At 32.8% G+C, this 12,394-nt stretch overlaps 1 protein-coding gene across 1 annotated transcript; it reads left to right on the top strand.

The window, feature by feature from the left end:
* Positions 1-7,519: 7,519 nt before the first annotated feature.
* On the top strand, positions 7,520-10,101 carry LOC120201879 (protein NRT1/ PTR FAMILY 3.1-like). The gene is made up of 4 exons (XM_039202412.1): positions 7,520-7,634; positions 8,201-8,418; positions 8,504-9,066; positions 9,150-10,101. The coding sequence occupies exons 1-4, from the start codon at positions 7,520-7,522 to the stop codon at positions 10,072-10,074; spliced, it is 1,821 nt and encodes a 606-aa protein (XP_039058343.1). The 3' UTR covers positions 10,075-10,101.
* The last annotated feature ends 2,293 nt before the right edge of the window (positions 10,102-12,394 follow it).

Genomic DNA, 12,394 nt, shown 5'->3' with positions numbered 1-12,394 from the left:
GAGTGTATATGTGAAATGACAATGAATTACATGTCATGTGAACACGAGAAAAGTGTTATAAGCTAAGTGACATATGATTATGAAATCATATGAAAAGTGAATTGTACATGTGAATATATGAAAGGGTGATAACTTAAATAATAATGCTCATGTTATGTGATATGAGAGCTAAGGGTATAGTTGGCATGCCAAGAGTCGAGGGATGAACAGTGGTCCTTCGGGACATAATGGTTCTTCGAAACAAACAGTGGTTCTTCGAACAATCAGTGGTCCTCCGGACTCCTCCGGGACAAATACTGAACGAATGTTCGGTGCCCCTTGAGGGAATTATATGAGCTGTGGTGACAGCATAGTGCACAACCTCTATGTACTCGCATAACTTTAGTTCTCACATGTGTACCATGGGCTAATAAAGAGATAATATTAATAAACATGATATAACGATATGGTTGTTTCCTTGTAAAATGTTATGGGTGGTATATAATTATACAAATGGTAATTACAAAATTATATGATAAAAGGAATCAATAATAGTGATAAGAATGAAGATGATGATATAGTTGTTAGTGTGTACGTCTTTTTGATAGAATATATGTTTACATGACATGATAAATATAAGCTATTGGTGATTATATATGTTATATGACATATGTGAGTACATGTGAATGATTATAATTGATTGACATGATGGGTGTGTATTGCTTGATTAAATGAATCATATGTGGCTTCACAGAATGAATATATGAGTATATGGAATATTAAATTGTTTTGGTATGACATCATGAGATGATGTATTCCTAGAGTTCTTTTATTAATGAAATGCCTCACTAAGTCATAGACTTAGCGTGTGATTGTTTCACACGTAGGTTACAGAAGCGAGAAGAGAAGTGAAGAAGAAGAGCAAGACAGGTCAGCACCTCCCTTACAAACATTTCAGATAAAAAATAGACGAGTTAAATGTGTTTGGTTAGTTTGAATATAGTTGGCATGTACTAAGTGATTGAGTTGAATATGCTCTGATCGATTTTTGGTTATTTTGGTTGATATAGGTAAATAAATCGTTTTTATTTTAATGAAAGTTTTAAATTTTCTTTGAATTTTGTCAAGAGTCAAAGTTTGAAAAGTTAATGTGACACCTCAGACTAGTATTCGGATCGGGTAAGAGTTGGGGGTGTTATATTTAATGATATCAAAGCTACGGTTTAGTCGATTCTCGGCATAAATCGGAGTCTATAGTGTCGTATAATGTATACATGCCAACTAAATAGTGAAAATGTTCTGATCTGATAATGTAAGGAGTATGTTGCCTTGCTAATAGAATAAGATTTGTATGATATAGTAGAAATTGATTATAGAAATCGTCAAAGTAAATTGATAGCTGATAAATCTGATGGTGATAGCAATTCACCTGCCCTGGCCAGGCAGGATGAAGAGCAGAAACCTCAGAAAGTGTCTTATAAGATTAAAGGTTGATTTTAGAAAATTTAAAATCACATCTGAATAGTGATAAAAGGGTTTTCACTATTTTGAATCGTGAAAAGTGATATGGAGAAGTTTTTTTATAAAGTGAATATGATAAAATATGGTGAACAAGTGTTACCATAAGGACGTTGAGAAATCAAATGATTGGGTTAGAATTGTAAAAGAGTTCAAGGATAAGTGCATCAGTAACAAGTGTATTAGGTATATGAAGCCAGAGTTTATGAATTTAATATAGAGGGAAATCGTAATGTGTATGTACAAGAGTACAGTTTGATGAGTAGAGTGAAAGGTTGTGAAGCTAATTTAAATGAAAATGATGTATGCAAGTGATGTATAGAGGGCTGGTGCCTAGATTAAAAGAGTGATCGATGTTGAAATGGTTCCTTTTCAAAAGTGGGTATAGTGTTAAGGTTCTGGAAGAGAACTCAGAATGATTAAGGAAACTGGTACTTCATAAATCAGTACTATCGAAAAAGATAGAGATTATGATTGTCAACTACAAACTTGGTTAGAATCGGTTGTATTCCAAGATAAAAGATTAATTGTAGGAAGTCAGACTACTTTGAGTAGTAGAGTTTGGTTCTGGATAATTAAATGAGAAGTTAAAGATAGATATGAAAGTGGAGGAATGAATTCAGAGTTTCGCTAGAAATTTTACAAAGCGAAGAATAAGAAGTATTTTAAATGGATCTAGTGATGTAGATATTGTTTTGCATTTTAGATGGAAAAAGTTAGAGTTAGCTAACCATATTATGTGATGGAATACATAGTGAAGAAGATGAGGATTCGCATAGTTGAGTAAAGTTAAGGATTGATAAGAAGAGTTTAAGAAGGGGTACATCAGCGATCAGTTTATAAGATAAAGGAAGTTAGAATGTTAAGCTTGAACAATTGAAAGGACATAGTGTATGAGATTGAATGTGGATTGGATAAATTAAGTAAACTAATTTTGAGATAGTTTCGATCGGAAAGGATGTATATGATTGGTTGACTAGGGCTTGTGCCCTAGATGGAACATATATTATTGATTAGCTATTAGAGTAAAGGTGATAGAGTTATAAGTTTGGAGGGAAAGATAAAGTTGAGTTAATCAATTATGATGTGAATCTGAATATAGTTATGTATTCTGATCAGATAGCTATGATGTAAAAAAAAAGAGATAAGTATTTGCATGAGACTTTAAGGAAGGAAAATACAGGTATAAGAAATGATAAAGAATGAAGTTTTGTATAAGAAATGAGTTATCAAAGTTATGAAGATGTAATGAAGATTTGTACATAGAGATGAGTATAGGTGATAATACAAGAGTAGGTGAATATGAAAGGAAAGATATGATTTGTGTATAAGGAATAAATAAAGGAATAAGGGAATAAAGAAATGAAAGAGATTGAGTTAAAAGATTAGATACAATAAAGGGTATATGGAAGTGTAGATGATAAGTTCGATATAGAACTACGAAAAATGTGCAGGGTAATGTGAAAAGATTGTTTGATTCCGTAAAGTATACGTTTAATAACATTTGAAGAGATTTAAGGTTGTGTTCTGAGTTAAAGAATGATGGAATAAGAGGTTGGTAATTGTTATAAGATAATTAGAGATAGAGTTGTGATGTGAAGTAATAAGAATAGATGTTACTGTTTACATGATGAGTAACATTATATGGATTTTAGAAATGTCAAAGGAAATGCATAATCGAATGAGAGAAAAGACAGAAATGGATTAAGTCAGGGAAGTAGCATGAGAACAATAAAAGATATATTCTTATTGATATGTTCAGTGAAAATTCGAGGACGAATTTCCTTTAAAGGATGGGAGATTTGTAACATCCTCAATACCGGGTTAGTGATCAAATTGTAAGTTTTAGAATTTGGTGATTAAAGTAGGATAATTGAATAGTTCAATGATTTATTGGAAATATATGATGAAGGTTATTTAGTAATTATGGAATGAATTAAAGGGTAAAATGGTCAATTGACAAGCAAGATTTTTTATTCTTCCTTTATAAGATAAGGAAACCACGTGGGAAGAGGAAAAAGTTTCCAGAGTTCTCTTCTCTTCTTCCTTCTTCATACGTGAAGGCTTGAACCAAAGGTGAGTTTCTTTGTTTGTGGATTAATTGTTGATTTTAAGGTTGGGTTTTGATTATTAGATGATAACTAAGCTTAAGGAAAGCTTAAGTTATCTTAAAATCAAAGTATGATGGAGTTAGGAGGGATTAAAAAAATTGAGGTTCTTGGGTGAAATCTTGAAATAGAGTTCATAACTAGAGTTGGAAGTTAAATTTGACTTGTCAAGGGTCTAATTAAGAAGTTAGAAGCCATAGAATTGGAATTAAAACATGTTGCAAAGTTGGTTTAATTCTTGAGTTATATATGAGGAATAGAATTTTGAAGTTAAAGATGGTTTATATGGATATAAATTGGTTTAAGCATGTGTATATGAGTTAAGAACATGAAAGGGGATGAAAGATGAAGTATTTGAGTTGATTTGAGTGGATTTTCGGGCTTAAAAATGAATTCTGGGTTATGTGCATCGATGCACATTCAAGGTGCACCGATGCATCAAGGGTAAATTTCCAGAAATAGTTCAGTGTGTATCGATGCACATGAAGTGCATCGATGCACCCCTTAAAAATGGAAACATCGAATGTAATTAATGCATCGATGCATAAGGAGTGCATCGATGCACATGTTAAGGGATGCATCGGTACACTGTAGAATGCATCGATGCACTTCAAGGGAAATTGAAATAGACATTTCTTTTGGTCTAAGAAATGATAGATTAAAGTATATCAATGAGATACTGATATGTATCAATATGTGATTATGTAGATATCGAACATGAACAAGTTCCGGAATGATCATCAAGTTAAGATTCGATCGAAAGAAAGGAAATCATAAAAGCGGATCGGAACTTAGTGAGGCCAGGTGAGTGCACTTTATTGTATAGGATTATATGGAAATTGACTTGCGATAAGTCTATTTCCGATAGTATGGTATATGATTATGTAATTAATATGTGAATATAATATCAGTGTGTGATATGGTGGATATGATATTTTATGTGACATGATTGATGTAAAAACATGAGAATAAAATATGAGACTAGTGATAGACAATGATTAGGACAATTAATATAAGTTATGTGAAATGATTTATGTATTTATGGGTGAATCATATGGAAATATACTACATGCTTATATGAATACGTGAGTGCAATTTAAATTGAATTTATGTTATTGTATGTGTGACATGAATTTGTATGAGTATATGTTAGTGTGATTATGAATTAGTAGAAAGAAAACAAGAGATGATATAAGAATCTATTATTAGATATACGATATGGAAAAATCATAGTGAGATATGTGAAAGAATTATAAAATATATAAATTTATAGGTGATATGAGATGTATATATATGTTTAGGTGAAACCATGCAAAGTGATACAAGCTATGTGAACATAAGTAACATGAATTACATGAAAGTAAACCATGTGATTATATGCACATGTGATATGTGATAGAAAAGGATAAATATGAGATTAAAAGAGATGATATGAATAAGTGATGTGAATATGTGAACATAAGTAAACAAGAGATGATATATGTGCTTACATGAGAACATGAGAAATAAAATAAGCTATGTGATAAGGATATAGGAAATGAAATGAATGATATGAAATGTATGTATGCTTGATTATATGAGTGTATATGTGAAATGACAATGAATTACATGTCATGTGAACACGAGAAAATTGTTATAAGCTAAGTGACATATGATTATGAAATCATATGAAAAGTGAATTGTACATGTGAATATGTGAAAGGGTGATAACATAAATAATAATGCCCATGTTATGTGATATGAGAGCTAAGGGTATAGTTGGCATGCCAAGAGTCGAGGGATGAACAGTGGTCCTTCGGGACATAATGGTTCTTCGGAACAAACAGTGGTCCTTCGGGACATAGTGGTTCTTCGGAACAATCAGTGGTCCTCCGGGACATAGTGGTCCTCCGGGACAAATACTGAACGAATGTTCGGTGCCCCTTGAGGGAATTATACGAGCTGTGGTGACAGCATAGTGCACAACCTCTATGTACTCGCATAACTTTAGTTCTCACATGTGTACCATGGGCTAATAAAGAGATAATATTAATAAACATGATATAATGATATGGTTGTTTCCTTGTAAAATGTTATGGGTGGTATATAATTATACAAATGGTAATTACAAAATTATATGATAAAAGGAATCAATAATAGTGATAAGAATGAAGATGATGATATAGTTGTTAGTGTGTACGTCTTTTTGATAGAATATATGTTTACATGACATGATAAATATAAGCTATTGGTGATTATATGTTATATGACATATGTGAGTACATGTGAATGATTATAATTGATTGACATGATGGTGTGTGTATTGCTTGATTAAATGAATCATATGTGGCTTCACAGAATGAATATATGAGTATATGGAATATTAAATTGTTTTGGTATGACATCATGAGATGATGTATTCCTAGAGTTCTTTTATTAATGAAATGCCTCACTAAGTCATAGACTTAGCGTGTGATTGTTTCACACGTAGGTTACAGAAGCGAGAAGAGAAGTGAAGAAGAAGAGCAAGACAGGTCAGCATCTCCCTTACAAAGATTTCAGATCAGAAATAGACGAGTTAAATGTGTTTGGTTAGTTTGAATATAGTTGGCATGTACTAAGTGATTGAGTTGAATATGCTCTGATCGATTTTTGGTTATTTTGGTTGATCTAGGTAAATAAATCGTTTTTATTTTAATGAAAGTTTTAAATTTTCTTTGGATTTTGTCAAGAGTCAAAGTTTGAAAAGTTAATGTGACACATCAGACTCGTATTCGGGCCGGGTAGGAGTTGGGGTTGTTACAATATGTGTTAAATTACATGTTTACACGAACTAAGTTAAGCGGTGGCATTCGTGTTTAGACATTGCATTCATCTATTTATTGAATATATGTTTAAAAGGTCATATTTTAATATTTAAAAATCGATAAAACTGTGAGATTTGGGAATTTTATAGATAAAGTAATTGATTTTGAGTTGTCAAAGACAAACCATGAATTAGATTAAATCCATGTCATTACGATAATTAAAAGAAATTTTAGATACTAAAAATTTGAGCTGTCAAAGACAAATCATAAACTAGATTATCATGCTAGCATGAGTCTGATCAAGATCATACTCAAAATCAATAATTTTAGTTATAATAATTTCAAATCATACATTATTTAAATATTATTATTTTTAAATATTTAAGTATAACTTTTTAAATATGTAATCACTGAACCAACGGGTTGGTTTAAGTAGTAAACATCTTGATATCGTTTAAGTAGTAAACATCTTGATATCGTTTAAGTAATGTCTCAGGTTCGAGTTTATGTGTATGAAAAAAAATCTCTTCTGGGAGACTCACCCACTGATATCAAATGTGTGACCCAAATCGATCCAAATTAATCAAGACAAAACCTTAAAACTGGAGGGAAACAAAAAATATATATATATAATCACTGAACTATTGAACACAAGATTTATGTAGATATGCCACCATCACCCAATCTGATTGATGTTCATGTAAAAACATATTTTGTATGGCGTGAACTTCTTTTATCTTTTATTTTTTTAGAAAATTCACACGCACACACATATACACATATATTCACTTTTTACATTTTTAACTTCTTTTAAATCATTAAATTTTCACATATTTAAATAAATAAACATAGAAACAATTAGACTCCAATCTAATTATAGAATTAGTTTCCAAAACACAATCTTTAACAGCTTGTAATAATTGCCTAATTGGTGAGACACCATTAAGAGACAAATAATTGCAAAATAGATGATAAGAGTAGGCAGTAAAGAACGAAAATGATGACATAAGATCAGATGTCATAAATGACAGTGAAAGTAAAGCTGAAGTGGCTGTCTCTCCTCGGTTGCATCAATATATATATATATATGGACCTCACCTCATCTTTGCTATGTGCAAATCAAACACAATGGACGATAAACCAGGCCACAACCACAACAAGCTCGAAGAAGACGAAGACGAGGATGACAGCAAGTTCCACAACAAGAAGCTTGGTGGTCTTAAAACAATGCCTTTCATTCTTGGTTAGTTCGCATTCTTTCTTGTTTGTATTCATGTATTCTATTATGTTAGTTATGCCTTTGTAGTATAGATTTATGTTGCGGTCATGTTTTCGATGAGTTTATTGTGATTACGTACATAACGGGTGTTATTATGGTCATTGTGGATATCGGCATCGCAATCATACAGTAACGGTTTCGGACGACACCACTACAACTATATATATCAATTATTATTTCAATAGTAAACCGCTATTTAAATCTCTAATTTTAATATATTAGGTTAATTTTTTCAAGAAATGGAATATCCGTTCATACTAAAAAATTATCATTAAATACTTAGTAAAAAAGTTTTATTATTATTGTATTTGTAAATGATTTAATGAGATTAATTTTGATTTAAACCGTTAAATGTCATGTTACGGGAACCATATGGTTAACTTGGGTTCAACATTCCCATTCACACACACTTATATAGTTATTTAGTTAATCAAATCAACTCTTGCTTTTATTCTTTTTAAAAAAATTTGAGTTAAAATAATTGTATTTATTAAAAAAAACTAACCGTTATTAAAATTTGATTTGGACAGCGAATGAAATATGCGACAGATTTGCTTCAAGTGGATTCCATAGCAACATGATAACATACCTGACTCAGGAACTAAACATGCCCCTGGTTCAAGCCTCCAACACCCTCTCCAATTTTGGCGGAACATCCAGTTTTACTCCCCTCATCGGTGCTCTGATTGCCGATTCATTCGCCGGTCGCTTTTGGACCATCACCGTCGGCTCAATCTTTTACGAACTGGTCTTAATCTATCTCACCTTTTTCGATTCTCAAGTTTCGAATGTAGTTTTCCATAAGTTGGATCATGTTGGCATCCTTGCTGCAGGGTTTGATTTGCATCACCATATCCGCGGTGCTACCGTCGCTCCGTCCACCGCCATGCCCCACACAAATAAACTGTCAGGAAGCTTCGGATTTCCAACTCTGGGTATTGTACATCTGTCTTCTCCTCACATCGCTAGGCACCGGCGGCATTAGGCCATGTGTGGTAACGTTCGCAGCGGACCAATTCGAGTCGGACAAAGCGATGAAGGGTCGGTCTGGAAAGTGGAGTTTCTTCAATTGGTACTATTTTAGCATGGGGTTAGCCACATTGACTGCCTTGACAGTGGTGGTTTATGTCCAAGAACATGTGGGATGGGGTTGGGGGCTTGGGATCCCAACCATTGCAATGATCATATCGATCATTGCCTTCCTCATAGGCTCACCCCTTTATAAGAAAATGAAACCAGGTGGCAGCCCATTGATTAGGTTGGCTCAAGTCATAGTTGCAGCCATTAAGAAAAGAAAAGAAATTGCACCACAAAACCCCAAGCTCTTGTACCACAACAATGAGCTTGATTCAGACATTACTGTCCATGGAAGACTTGTTCATACAGATCAATACCAGTAAGCTATTTGTTTTGAATTTATAAAAAAAAGGGTATTCAAATTTCAAATGCTTTAATTGATCATTCAAACTTTGTTCACAGATGGTTAGACAAAGCTGCAATAGTGACAGAATCCGAGTCTGCTAATCCTAACTCACCAAATCTATGGAGATTAGTCACAGTCCATAGAATTGAAGAGCTCAAAACTATAATCCGAATGTTGCCAATTTGGGCTTCTGGGATTTTACTTGTCACCTCCTCCTCTCACCTCCATAGCTTCGTCATCCAACAAGCTCGAACCATGGACCGCCACTTATCTCCGTCCTTCGAAATCCCGCCTGCAAGTCTATCGGTCTTCAGCATCCTAACCATGCTTTCCGGTCTGGTCTTGTACGAACGCATCTTCGTCCCGTTAGCGAGACGGTTCACCGGACACCCTTCGGGTGTCACATGTTTACAACGAATGGGAATCGGTTTCGTGATCAACATCGTAGCCACTATCATCTCGTCATTAGTTGAGACCAAGAGGAAATCCGTGGCAGCACATCACAACTTGTTGGATGATCCGAGAGCCATAGTTCCCATCAGTGTGTTCTGGTTAGTCCCGCAATTCTGCATCCACGGTGTCGCGGAAGTGTTCATGTCGGTTGGACACTTGGAGTTCCTTTACGATCAGTCGCCGGAGAGCATGCGGAGCACGGCGGCTGCCCTGTATTGGATAGCCATATCCATGGGGAACTACATAGGGACATTGCTGGTTTCACTTGTTCATAAGTACACGGGAGAGAACAACTGGTTGCCAGATAGGAATCTCAACAGGGGAAAGCTGGATTATTACTATTGGCTTGTTAGCGGAATCCAAGTCCTCAATCTCATTTACTACATTTTTGTTGCTTACTTTTACACTTACAAACCGTTGGAAGAGGTGAAAGAGGAGGAAGAAGAAGAAGATGGAGAAGATGGAGAATTCAATGGAAATAAGATTTCTGAAATTGGAGTTGAGCTTGCTAGAACTGAAACAGCTTAGATCTTGGTTCTTTTGCCTCAATATAATATATGTGAACTTTAAAAGAATAAATATGAGAATTAACTTTTATTTGTGTACTTTATTTAGCACTTAAAACAATGAATTTGTGTACTGTTAACAATAATAACTATCTAAATTAACATTTAATTTGAAATAAAATAAAATTCGTTAGATTATAACAATTAATCTCTAACTTCAATTCCAAATCATAAAACATATATAATACTCCAAAAAAATGAATATTTTCTGAAATCAAATCATCAAGTACAATAGAATCAATGCCAAAATACTAGTTGTGTAACTATCTCTTCATATTTCCTATCTTCTTCTCCGCCTCTCTAGCCTAGTTCAACTACTTCTCAATCTTTGCCCATGCATGTCCTTTGCTTCAACTTCTTGCAGTAGTATTAGCAAGGGTGTTTAAGTTCCTTTCTATTTGCTCGGATGTACATTGATCAAAATTGTTAACAATTGCATCAAATGAAAACCTACAATTAATTAATTGATATTAGAAAAAAATAAAATAATATCTTTTTAAGTTTAAATTTTTAATTTTAATAACTTACTGAAATCTCTTTTCCTCGTCCATAATATGTTTGGTGAAAATTCTAGTGTTATAGAGTTTAAAGGTAACCGACATGTCTGTACTAGCGTAAACATGTTTTATTCCCCAAACTATGCAATCTAATACTCCTCTGAACATTATCTCTCTCTCAGCTTGGTCAATTTGTAAATTTTGTGGCAATGTATACATGGTAAAGGTTTTGATATTGCCACCAATATCTTGAATCATGATTCAATCATATGCATTGCTTCCCTTAACGGAAGGAGATACAGAGAGTGTATGACACCTTAAATCACATTACACATTACATATTAATACCTTTTAATAAATTATATTTATTATCGATTTATCTATTTCATATAAACAAATAAAAAATTATTTTTTGTATACCCATATATCAAATAAAAAATTATTTATATATGTAAATAAATATATACACTTTATCATTTTTTTCATGAATATTTATTGCTCGAACTCGAACTAGAAGAAAATAACCTTTCAAGTTAGATAAAAAAATATAGAAAAATTATTCAATCAAAAATATAAAAATTAAAACAAATAAATTAAGACATAGGTAAAAAGAAAACACCTCTACGAAGAAGATACATCTTGTGCACTTGATCTCTAAAAACATAAACCAAAATGGACACTGGTTCAAGGTTAGTAAGATGCAAGAATCAACGTAAAAGAAGAAGAAGAAGAAAAAAGACATTAGTTCAAGGTTAGTAAAATGCAAGAATCAACGTAAAAGAAACAAAAATCGGAATCTCTGAATAGTCGTTATCGGAAACCAAAACCGGCAGAATTCGATAACTAATAGGATGAACTAATTAAACTAAGTTCCTTGCAGGGTAAGAAATAACCATTACAGCTAATCTAATGGATACGCAATTCAAAAGAGATCTTCTGCAAATCAAGAACGAAGCCCTAACCCAAGTAGAAGAAGAAGCGCATGAGTAGGCTGAAGAGGAAGCGCCGAAAGATTAGGCAGAGATCCAAGTAGATGCGTCTTTCACTAGATTAATTTTGCACTGACAACCCCTTGTCTTCATGATTATCCTGCATATGTTGTCTGAAGATGTGAATGGTGTTTTAAGGCAACCTTATCTGTTTTGTCTTCTGAATCTAGGTTGAATTTTTAAGACTGTTTGAGATGTTATCTTGGGATTGTTATATATATATATATATATCCTCTAGCACTCCACAGGCTTTGTTAATGAAATGATAATAATTAAATTTAAAATTAAATATGATAATTAAAATTATTTTATTTTAAAAATAAATTTTTATGCAAATAGAAGTTGATGGTTTTATTAAAAAAAGAGATGATATCAAACTAGAACGAACATATGATTAAGACATATCCTTATAACCTTTAACCAAAGAAATTAGCTAATTGAGATTATATAAAGATCATACAATTAAAATGTTAAAAACTCATAAAAATTTCGAACAAACAATACATACAAACATATCTAATCACATCGACAAACAAACCACAAAGGGGATCAAATAATTGGAAGACCATGACAATCTCAAATGAGAGTCGAGCTTGATAGAAAACTACATTCGAATGCAAATTGCATATCAAAATCTAATTTGATGGTCCAAAATAGAAAAGATCAACATGATAATAAATAAGAGTTATATTGATCAGTCGAAGCGTCTTCAAATTCAATCATAAGAAAATTAAATGAAAAAAAAACCAAACGATCGAAAATATATTAAAATACAGAATAAAGTTTGTCATAAAAA

This window comes from Hibiscus syriacus, unplaced genomic scaffold (assembly GCF_006381635.1).
Source record: "Hibiscus syriacus cultivar Baekdansim isolate YM2019G1 unplaced genomic scaffold, ASM638163v2 tig00008013_pilon, whole genome shotgun sequence".
Classification (NCBI taxonomy): Eukaryota; Viridiplantae; Streptophyta; class Magnoliopsida; order Malvales; family Malvaceae; genus Hibiscus; species Hibiscus syriacus.
The sequence above is the reverse complement of the archived record's forward strand: the minus strand, read 5'-3'. Positions and strand labels throughout refer to the sequence as shown.

What these genes read in the sequence shown, in the direction of transcription:
- LOC120201879 (XM_039202412.1), top strand. Translation starts at nt 7,520, where the DNA reads ATGGACGATAAACCAGGCCACAACCACAACAAGCTCGAAGAAGACGAA. An exon ending in AACAATGCCTTTCATTCTTG is followed by an intron (nt 7,635 to 8,200) that starts GTTAGTTCGCAT and finishes TGATTTGGACAG; the next exon opens with CGAATGAAATATGCGACAGA. An exon ending in GTTCATACAGATCAATACCA is followed by an intron (nt 9,067 to 9,149) that starts GTAAGCTATTTG and finishes CTTTGTTCACAG; the next exon opens with ATGGTTAGACAAAGCTGCAA.